General features: G+C 59.8%; 1 protein-coding gene across 1 annotated transcript in view; it reads right to left on the bottom strand.

Moving 5' to 3' along the window:
• SYMPK (symplekin scaffold protein) overlaps nucleotides 1-12,454 on the bottom strand; it is an 87,449-nt gene that overhangs the window by 55,120 nt on the left and 19,875 nt on the right. The window contains exons 6-10 of the mRNA XM_083160422.1: nucleotides 2,076-2,202; nucleotides 1,476-1,725; nucleotides 1,233-1,403; nucleotides 914-1,156; nucleotides 694-839 (exon numbers count right to left, since the gene is read on the bottom strand). Of these exons, the coding sequence (XP_083016548.1) occupies nucleotides 694-839; nucleotides 914-1,156; nucleotides 1,233-1,403; nucleotides 1,476-1,725; nucleotides 2,076-2,202 (937 nt within the window). The remainder of the gene's footprint in view (nucleotides 1-693; nucleotides 840-913; nucleotides 1,157-1,232; nucleotides 1,404-1,475; nucleotides 1,726-2,075; nucleotides 2,203-12,454) is intronic.

Raw genomic sequence — 12,454 nt, 5'->3', positions numbered from 1 at the left:
ATACACACATACATATACACTGTAGTATTCCCCTCATCTATGTATTGTCAGGTGCTGCGGAACCCTTGTGGCTCCATATAAATAACCCATAATAATATATACACATATATATACACCGTAGTATTCCCCTCATCTATGTATTGTCAGGTGCTGCAGAACCCTTGTGGTGCCATATAAATAACCCATAATAATATACACACACATACATATACACCGTAGTATTCCCCTCATATATGTATTGTCAGGTGCTGCAGAACCCTTGTGGCGCCATATAAATAACCCATAATAATATATACACACATACATATACACCGTAGTATTCCCCTCATCTATGTACTGTCAGGTGCTGCAGAACCCTTGTGGCGCCATATAAATAACCCATAATAATATATACACACATACATATACACCGTAGTATTCCCCTCATCTATGTATTGTCAGGTGCTGCAGAACCCTTGTGGTGCCATATAAATAACCCATAATAATATACACACACATACATATACACCGTAGTATTCCCCTCATATATGTATTGTCAGGTGCTGCAGAACCCTTGTGGCGCCATATAAATAACCCATAATAATATATACACACATACATATACACCGTAGTATTCCCCTCATCTATGTATTGTCAGGTGCTGCAGAACCCTTGTGGCCCCATATAAATATCCCATAATAATGCTGCACTTACCAGGTTGGCCACGCTCTCTGGAGTCAGGAGCGGCTGCAGGAACTCTGCAGTGATGTCTGTGGCAGACAGAGCGCTGGGAGCAGGCGCGGGACTCGGCGGATGGGATATGGCGTCTTTGTCATCATCATCATCAGCTAACGGCGGATCTGCGAGGAGATAGAGCTCTAGAAGCAGGAAGGTCCAGCACCCCTCCCTAATACAGGGGCCCTCTGCTACTCACCAGTCCGGCTCTTCTTCTGTCCTCCTTCCCCACTCTCCCGTGGCCTTTTGCGGCCCAGCTCCCTGGGTGGAGGCAAGTGACGGGTAATCTCTCCCTGTCCGGTCCCCAGATCTAGCAGCAGGGTGCTAATGGGCCCCTGGTAGTCGCAGGATGAGGGGTGGCGGAGAACGCTCAGCAGCTGCAGCTTCAGGTTCTTCCGGACACTGCTCACCTGGGATTTGGCCAGAGTTGGGGGCAGGTTGGCTGCGGAGGTAGACAGAAGGGTTACTGGGCACATCAGCGCCAGGCTAGCACTACCTGGAAGGAGGCTGGCACTCACCGTGCAGTGTCTCATAGGCCTGGATCACCTCAGACATGAACATCGGTCTCTGGCGGGCGATTGAGGCCAAGGAGCCGAGGGCCGCAGTGAGGTTGATGCTGGAGATGGCAGGATGGGCCATGAATTTCAGAAGCTCCTTCAGGGCTTGCTTCCCAATGTCCCGCAAATAGTCTACAAGGAAAGAAGGAAGGTGAGTGACCGCTCCTCACACTCAGAGGCTGGGGAGCAGGCACTCATACTCACTGGACTTCAGAAAGGGGTGGTCTGCAGGGATTTGCTCCAGGCTGATATCACCCTCCTGCCTCTTGGGGATCTCGCTGTCCGGAGTACGGGGGGATAAAGTGACAATCAAGCTCTCCACAAACTTCACCGCGTGGGTGCGAATCCCGTCATTGTCAGACTCCAGCAGCAGAAGGATTTCTTCAGCCATTTCAGTCACCAGATCCCAGCACGACTCCTGGTGGTCTGACGGAGGGCGAGACCGGGCCACCCACTGAAGCCAGAGAGGGGTGGGGGACGGATGGATCAGCAAGGGGGAGAGAGGGTCACTATGCCCCCCCACCCCCACTTTGTCCCCCATGTACATTCCATATGTTCCCCCACTATGTCCCCCATGTACATTCCCTATGCTCCCTCCTCTATCCCACCATGTACAGTCCCTATGTTTCCCATGTACATTCTCTACGCCCCCCACCCCCTGTTATGTCCCCCATGTATTCTCTGTGCTCCACCCCGCTATGTACATTCCCTATGTTCCCCATGTACATTCCCTATGCTCCCTCCTCTATCCCCCCCATGCACATTCCCTATGTTCCCTCACCCCCGCTTTGTCCCCCCATGTACCTGCAGAGCCACTTTGTACAGCTGAGTCATGGTCAAAATGGATTTCTTCACCACGTTGACATTCTCGTCCTTCAGCAGCATGTGCAGGTTGGCAATCAGCTTTATCAGCAGCTCGTTATCCAGCTTACTGTGATCAGATGGCAAGGAGTAATATATAAACAGGCACCTCCCTCCGCACCCACACGGCACCTCCCCCCCCGCACCCACACGGCACCTCCCCCCCCGCACCCACACGGCAACTCCCCCCGCATCCACACACACACGGCACCTCCCCCCGCGCCCACACGGCAACTCCCCCCGCATCCACACACACACACAAGGCAACTCCCCCCGCATCCACACACACACACACGGCACCTCCCCCCGCACCCACACAGCACGTCCCCCCGCACCCACGGCACCTCCCCCCGCACCCACACGGCACCTCCCCCCGCACCCACACGGCACCTCCCCCCGCACCCACACGGCACCTCCCCCAGCACCCACACACACACGGCACCTCCCCCCGCACCCACGGCACCTCCCCCCGCACCCACGGCACCTCCCCCCGCAGCCACACACACGGCACCTCCCCCCGCAGACACACACACACACGGCACCTCCCCCCGCATCCACACACAAACAGCACCTCCCCCCGCACCCACACAAACGGCACCTCCCCCCGCACCCACACACAAACGGCACCTCCCCCCGCACACACACACACGGCACCTCCCCCCGCACACACACACACGGCACCTCCCCCAGCACCCACACAAACGGCACCTCCCCCAGCACCCACACAAACGGCACCTCCCCCCGCACCCACACACACACGGCACCTCCCCCCGCACCCACACACACACGGCACCTCCCCCCGCAGCCACACACACGGCACCTCCCCCGCAGACACACACACACACACGGCACCTCCCCCCGCAGACACACACACACACACGGCACCTCCCCCCGCATCCACACACAAACAGCACCTCCCCCCGCACCCACACAAACGGCACCTCCCCCCGCACACACACACACGGCACCTCCCCCCGCACACACACAAACGGCACCTCCCCCCGCGCCCACACAAACGGCACCTCCCCCCGCGCCCACACAAACGGCACCTCCCCCCGCACCCCCCCACACACAAACGGCACCTCCCCCCGCACCCACACAAACGGCACCTCCCCCCGCACCCACACAAACGGCACCTCCCCCAGCACCCACACAAACGGCACCTCCCCCAGCACCCACACAAACGGCACCTCCCCCCGCACCCACACACACACGGCACCTCCCCCCGCATCCACACACACACGGCACCTCCCCCCGCAGCCACACACACGGCACCTCCCCCGCAGACACACACACACACACGGCACCTCCCCCCGCAGACACACACACACACACGGCACCTCCCCCCGCATCCACACACAAACAGCACCTCCCCCCGCACCCACACAAACGGCACCTCCCCCCGCACACACACACACGGCACCTCCCCCCGCACACACACAAACGGCACCTCCCCCCGCGCCCACACAAACGGCACCTCCCCCCGCACCCCCCCACACACAAACGGCACCTCCCCCCGCACCCACACAAACGGCACCTCCCCCCGCACCCACACAAACGGCACCTCCCCCCGCACCCACACAAACGGCACCTCCCCCCGCACCCACACAAACGGCACCTCCCCCCGCACCCACACAAACGGCACCTCCGCCCGCACCCACACAAACGGCACCTCCCCCCCGCACCCACACAAACGGCACCTCCCCCCCCGCACCCACACAAACGGCACCTCCCCCCGCACCCACACAAACGGCACCTCCCCCCGCACCCACACAAACGGCACCTCCCCCCGCACCCACACAAACGGCACCTCCCCCCGCACCCACACAAACGGCACCTCCCCCCGCACCCACACAAACGGCACCTCCCCCCGCACCCACACAAACGGCACCTCCCCCCCGCACCCACACAAACGGCACCTCCCCCCCGCACCCACACAAACGGCACCTCCCCCCGCACACACACACACACACACGGCACCTCCCCACGCACCCACACACACACAAACGGCACCTCCCCCCGCGCCCACACAAACGGCACCTCCCCCCGCACACAAATGGCACCTCTCTTCACACCCACACATGGCACCTCCCCCCGCACACACACACACACGGCACCTCCCCCCGCACACAAATGGCACCTCTCCCCACACCCACACACGGCACCCTCCCCCCTCACCCACACACAGCACCTCCCCCCGCACCCACAAACGGCACCTCCCCCCGCACCCACAAACGGCACCTCCCCCCGCACCCACACACACAGAAACGGCACCTCCCCCTGCACCCACACACACACAGAAACGGCACCTCCCCCCGCACACACACACAAACGGCACCTCCCCCCACACCCAAACGGCACCTCCCCCCGCACCCACACAGCGCCTCCCCCAGCACCCACACAAACGGCACCTCCCCCCGCACCTCCCCCCGCACCCAAACGGCACCTCCCCCCGCACGGCACCTCCCCCCGCACCCACACACACAAACGGCACCTCCCCCCGCACCCACACACACAAACGGCACCTCCCCCCGCACCCAAACGGCACCTCCCCCCGCACGGCACCTCCCCCCGCACCCACACAAACGGCACCTCCCCCCGCACCCACACAAACGGCACCTCCCCCCGCACCCACACAAACGGCACCTCCCCCCGCACCCACACAAACGGCACCTCCCCCCGCACCCACACAAACGGCACCTCACCCCGCACCCACACAAACGGCACCTCCCCCCGCACCCACACACACACACACACACACACAAACGGCACCTCCCCCCGCACACAAATGGCACCTCTCCCCACACCCACACACGGCACCCTCCCCCCGCACACACACACGGCACCCTCCCCCCGCACCTCCACCCACACACACACACACACAAACGGCACCTCCCCCCGCACCCACACACACACACAAACGGCACCTCCCCACGCACCCACACAAACGGCACCTCCCCCCGCACCCACACACAAACGGCACCTCCCCCCGCACCCACACACAAACGGCACCTCCCCCCGCACACAAACGGCACCTCCCCCAGCACCCACACACACAGAATCTCCCCCCGCACCCAAACGGCACCTTCCCCCGCACCCACACACACACACAAACGGCACCTCCCCCAGCACCCACACACACAGAACCTCCCCCCGCACCCAAACGGCACCTCCCCCCGCACCCACATGGCACCTCCCCCCGCACCCACACACACACAAACGGCACCTCCCCCCGCACCCACACACACACAAACGGCACCTCCCCCCGCACCCACACAAACGGCACCTCCCCCCACACCCACACAAACGGCACCTCCCCCCGCACCCACACAAACGGCACCTCCCCCCGCACCCACAAACGGCACCTCCCCCCGCACCCACAAACGGCACCTCCCCCCGCACCCACAAACGGCACCTCCCCCCGCACCCACAAACGGCACCTCCCCCGTGCACCCACACAAACGGCACCTCCCCCGGCACCCACACAAACGGCACCTCCCCCCGCACCCAAACGGCACCTCCCCCCGCACCCACAAACGGCACCCACACACAAATGGCACCGCCCCCCGCACCCACACACACAGAAACGGCACCTCCCCCGCACCCATACGGCAAGTCTCCCCGCACACACACACGGCACCTCCCCCGCACCCACACAAACGGCACCTCCTCCCGCACCCATACACATAAACGGCACCTCCCCCCGCACCCACACACAAACGGCACCTCCCCCCACACCCAAACGGCACCTCCCCCGCACCCAAACGGAACCTCCCCCCGCACCCACACACAGCACCTCCCACTCGCACCCACCCACACACGGCACCTCCCCCTCGCACCCACACGGCACCTCCCCCTCGCACCCACCCACACGGCACCTCCCCCGCACCCACACACACACAAACGGCACCTCCCCCCGCACCCACACACACACACACAAACGGCACCTCCCCCCACACCCACACACACACACAAACGGCACCTCCCCCCGCACCCACACACAAACGGCACCTCCCCCCACACCCAAACGGCACCTCCCCCCGCACCCAAACGGAACCTCCCCCCGCACCCAAACGGAACCTCCCCCCGCACCCACACACGCCACCTCCCACTCGCACCCACCCACACACGGCACCTCCCACTCGCACCCACCCACACACGGCACCTCCCACTCGCACCCACCCACACACGGCACCTCCCCCTCGCACCCACCCACACGGCACCTCCCCCTCGCACCCACCCACACACACGGCACCTCCCCCGCACCCACACACACAAACGGCACCTCTCCCCGCACCCACACACACACACAAACGGCACCTCCCCCCGCACCCACCCACACACAAACGGCACCTCCCCCCGCACCCACACACAAACGGCACCTCCCCCCGCACCCACACACAAACGGCACCTCCCCCCGCACCCAAACGGCACCTCCCCCCGCAACCAAACGGCACCTCCACCCGCACCCATGCGGCACCTCCACCCGCACCCATGCGGCACCTCCCCCCGCACCCACACACAAACGGCACCTCCCCCGCACCCACACACAAACGGCACCTCCCCCCGCACCCACCCACATACACGGCACCTCCCCCTCGCACTCACACACACGGCACCTCCCCCTCGCACCCACCCACACAAACGGCACCTCCCCCCGCACCCACACACACGCCACCTCCCCCCGCACCCACACACAAACGGCACCTCCCCCCGCACCCACACAAACGGCACCTCCCCCCGCACCCACGCGGCACCTCCCCCCGCACCCACCCACACACACGGCACCTCCCCCTCGCACCCACCCACACACACACACGGCACCTCCCCCTCGCACCCACCCACACACACGGCACCTCCCCCTCGCACCCACCCACACACACGGCACCTTCCCCTCGCACCCACCCACACACACGGCACCTCCCCCTCGCACCCACCCACACACACGGCACCTCCCCCTCGCACCCACCCACACACACGGCACCTCCCCCTCCCCCCGCACCCACACACACAAACGGCACCTCCCCCCGCACACCCAAACGGCACCTCCCCCCGCACCCAAACGGCACCTCCCCCCGCACCCACACACAAACGGCACCTCCCCCGCACCCACACACAAACGGCACCTCCCCCCGCACCCACACACACGGCACCTCCCCCTCGCACCCACCCACACGGCACCTCCCCCTCGCACCCACCCACACGGCACCTCCCCCTCGCACCCACCCACACACACGGCACCTCCCCCTCGCACCCACCCACACACACGGCACCTCCCCCTCGCACCCACCCACACACACGGCACCTCCCCCTCGCACCCACCCACACAAACGGCACCTCCCCCCGCACCCACACACACAAACGGCACCTCCCCCCGCACACACAAACGGCACCTCCGCCCGCACCCACACACAAACGGCACCTCCCCCCGCACCCACACACAAACGGCACCTCCCCCCGCACCGCACCTCCCCCTCGCACCCACCCACCCACACACGGCACCTCCCCCTCGCACCCACCCAACCACACGGCACCTCCCCCTCGCACCCACCCACCCACACGGCACCTCCCCCTCGCACCCACCCACACGGCACCTCCCCCTCGCACCCACCCACACAAACGGCACCCCCCCCTCGCACCCCCCCACACAAACGGCACCCCCCCCCCGCACCCACACAAACAGCACCTCCCCCCGCACCCACCCACACAAACGGCACCTCCCCCCACACCTCCCCCCGCACCCCCACAAACGGCACCTCCCCCCGCACCCACACACAAACGGCACCTCCCCCCGCACCCACACACAAACGGCACCTCCCCCGCACACAAACGGCACCTCCCCCCGCACACAAACGGCACCTCCCCCTCGCACCCACCCACACACGGCACCTCCCCCTCGCACCCACCCACACGTCACCTCCCCCTCGCACCCACACGTCACCTCCCCCTCGCACCCACCCACACAAACGGCACCTCCCCCTCGCACCCACCCACACAAACGGCACCTCCCCCTCGCACCCACCCACACAAACGGCACCCCCCCTCACACCCACCCACACAAACGGCACCTACACCGCACCCCCACAAACGGCACCTCCCCGCACACAAACGGCACCTCTCCCCGCACACAAACGGCACCTCCCCCCGCACACAAACGGCACCTCCCCCTCGCACCCACCCACACACGGCACCTCCCCCTCGCACCCACACGTCACATCCCCCTCGCACCCACCCACACGTCACCTCCCCCTCGCACCCACCCACACAAACGGCACCTCCCTCTCGCACCCACCCACACAAACGGCACCTCCCCCTCGCACCCACCCACACAAACGGCACCTCCCCCTCGCACCCACCCACACAAACGGCACCTCCCCCTCGCACCCACCCACACAAACGGCACCCCCCCTCGCACCCACCCACACAAACGGCACCCCCCCTCGCACCCACCCACACAAACGGCACCCCCCCCCCCCGCACCCACAAAAACGCCCCCCCCCCGCACCCACACAAACGGCAACCCCCCCCCGCACCCACACAAACGGCACCTCCCCCCGCACCCACCCACACAAACGGCACCCCACCCCCACAAACGGCACCTACACCGCACCCCCACAAACGGCACCTCCCCCTGCACCCACACACAAACGGCACCTCCCCCCACACAAACGGCACCTCCCCCCGCACCCACAAACGGCACCTCCCCCCACTCACAAACGGCACCTTCCCCCGTACCCACACAAATGGCACCTCCCCCCGCACCCACACACAAACGGCACCTCCCCCCACACAAACGGCACCTCCCCCCGCACCCACAAACGGCACCTCCCCCCACTCACAAACGGCACCTTCCCCCGTACCCACACAAACGGCACCTTCCCCCGTACCCACACAAACGGCACCTTCCCCCGTACCCACACAAACGGCACCTTCCCCCGTACCCACACAAACGGCACCTCCCCCCGCACCCACACACACAAACGGCACCTCCCCCCACACCCACACACAAACGGCACCTCCCCCCGCACCCACACACAAACGGCACCTCCCCCCGCACCCACACACAAACGGCACCTCCCCCCGCACCCACACACAAACGGCACCTCCCCCCGCACCCACACACAAACGGCACCTCCCCCCGCACCCACACACAAACGGCACCTCCCCCCGCACCCACACACAAACGGCACCTCCCCCCGCACCCACACAAGCAGCACCTCCACCCGCACCCACAAACGGCACCTCCCCCCGCACCCACACACACAAACAGCACCTCCCTCCGCACCCACAAAAACGGCACCTCCCCCCGCACCCACGGCACCTCCCCCCGCACCCACACAAACAAAGAGCAATACCTCCTGCACCCACATCCAGAATCTCCTCCCCACACCCATACACTGCACCTACCCCCTGCACCACCCATACAAACAAAGAGCAATACCTCCTGCACCCATACACACGGCACCCTACATCCGTACACACACAGCACCACCCCATCCATCCATATTTATTATATGTGTAACATAAAATGTGATTTTCTGGTCTGCCATGACCGAATATATATTTTTCTGAACATTTAAACTCTGGAGTCCAGTGCTGGTTTTGTCCAAATCATTCTTGGATGTACACAGTGATATGATTATATATACACACACACACACACACACAAAGTAAAATTGCACACTGCACTAGGATTACAAAACCAATCACGCCAAGGCGTGTGAGCAGCGCTAAATTAGGTGACACACACCAAGTAACAATGTAGTAATATTTTACTTGATAATATTAAAAAACATATAATGAAGTACAAAAATTACAAAAATACACAATAAGAACAATATAGGTACCATAAAAATTGATTCTTCACATCACAAGCTGGGGTGAGTGTGACTGTATAGAGTCCAGAATAGGACAGGGGATGTAGATCATGTGATGATATGGAAATGGGGAAGGGAGTGAAATGTTGATTATAGGCAAGTGCACATTACCATTTGGTGGACGATCTGTAATGCGGCCACGGGTGGAAGTTGGAATCCTCACCCGGGTAAGAGATGATTTTTGGAGAGTGCTGTCGATTGGCTTCCGCTAACGATGTAGCCCCCTGTTAAGCGCCTGTTATTTTCCCTTGGCTTTTGGCCCTGGGAATTTTCTTGTTTCTCCCATTTTTTAGTCCATCAGGCCGCTGACATGAGTTGTTTTTCTACTTTTAATGATAGACTTATTAGGAGACAGACGTACATTTCTAAATGGGATACACCCAATGATGCTGTTGTTGAAGATGATGATGGTCATATGTTGGCCCTCTTTGAGAAATTGGAGGATTTGTTGAGGGACGAAACCAAACAATGGCTGGACAGCACAAATCTCCAAAAATATGTGGAGAAAAAAATGCTGCCCCGCGGGTTGCGTCTCCATAAGCCTTCCATTTTTCAAGAGGGCACGGAGTACCAGAATAAGTGGGACTCAATTCTTGACAATTGTTCGTTTTTATTGATGAATTTAGTTATTGAATATAGGGTTAAGAAAACTAAGGAATTGGAATTGGAAATAGAGAGTACTAAAATTAAGCTAGATCCCTTTAAACACACTAAGGAATTTAAGGAAAAAGATGCCCGTATCATAGAGAGATTGATGAAATTCGAACATGAAGTCATTGATACCAAATGTAAGAAATTTCATCGTGATTCGGATGACTACCAAACTAACAATGTGAGAAACTATCGCCTTAAGCACAGGCAGCAAAATCAGGGTAGGACTGATTACAGTAGATCAAGGTTCAATGAGAATAGGAGGCAGTCAGAGAAAATAAAAAACTTTAGGGTCTATGACTCTCCTAATTTTAGGGGGAGGAGCACTCGTGAAAATAACAACACACACACTCCAACCTCTAATACTAGAAATTACCAATCTAGAAATTCAGACTTAAACTTCCAACCATTGGGGGCCAGACCTAAAAATAACTATAGACCTACAAATAAAAGTAGTAAGGGACCTACTTCCGAAAATCACAATCATTTTTTAGGATCTCGCCAAAACTGGGAGACGGGGAGACACCAGGGGGAGGGGACCCCCAAAAGAAGGAGACGGTCAAGCGCAGAGGATGTAGAGGAGGAAAGAAGACCCAGTACAAGAAACTGAAATTAGCTAAATCCCCTCCGTCTAATATATTTAATCTTTCCTCAAGAGAACTTAGTAAAATAGAAACCAACTTGTTGGGTAAAGGTTTAAAATTTTCCCCCTCCACTGAGGCCAACATTTTTGACCTATTTATCGAATTGAATCGTTACATTCGAACTCTTTGCAGGCAAAGATATTTCTTTTCCCAACGATCCCAGAAAAATAAAGATCCAGCCTCCCCCATCCTTCTTGATAGTGGAGATCAAACTAGCCTCGACATTTTGGCCGATCTGTGGGTAGAAAGTAACAACTCCCCTATAAAAGTTTTCGACATTGACAAGTCTAAACTGAAACAGAAATCGGACTTCTATCCAATTAAGGCAAAAGGTACAAGTATCGAGACTTTTTATAAAACCACACTTGAGGACTTTAAACAGCTGTGCTCCTCTAAAAGCCAAAAAGGTACTAATAAATTCAAACCCAGTCTTATGCTAGGTACACACCAGGACGACTAGGGCACGATTCTGTCAATTTAGATCCGATTCCGACCGGTTGTATGCAGATTGTGTGTATTATCGTGTGTTTTTGCCATTTATTTGATCCGATTCCGATCCAATGCGCGTTCACGCCGCTCGTTTGGTCGCATCTTTGGTCCTACGTGCTGCAGGTAGGATCCGTCAATCCCAGGCCGACCGACCGTCAATCGTATGCAGATCGTGAGTGTTTTTTGCCGCCTCCGTCGTCCGTCCGTCGGTGCGTCCGTCGTTTGATCCAGCCTATTTGAGTGGCATTTCCTAAACACTCCCCCGGCGCCATGTTTTTCCACATAGCAAACAGCGCTGGCGCAGCAGTTGGACTCTCCTTCTTGTCTCATCTCCCAGAACAACAACCTGGTATGTTTGCACTCCCAATGCTCTTCTATGCATGCCCACTGTTGCCACCAATGTATATAGTGTGTATAAAGCACTGGTTTGGCAACCGTGCACCCGACCATGTCACTGTTTTTTTTGGGTGGGCCCCATGTGTGTGTGTATACATATAACCAGTGTCCACCATTGCAGTATTCCAAGCACTCCTCTCTGCTAGGCCCCATTCACCTGTGTGTGTGTGTGTGTTTGTGTATATATAGATATATATACATAAACCATTGTCCACCATTGCAGTATTCCATGCACTCCTCTCTGCTAGGCCCCATTCACCTGTGT

The sequence above is a fragment of the Crinia signifera genome, chromosome 9, assembly GCF_055691185.1.
Source record: "Crinia signifera chromosome 9, ASM5569118v1, whole genome shotgun sequence".
NCBI lineage: Eukaryota > Metazoa > Chordata > Amphibia > Anura > Myobatrachidae > Crinia > Crinia signifera.
This window is presented reverse-complemented; position numbering and strand designations above follow the sequence as displayed.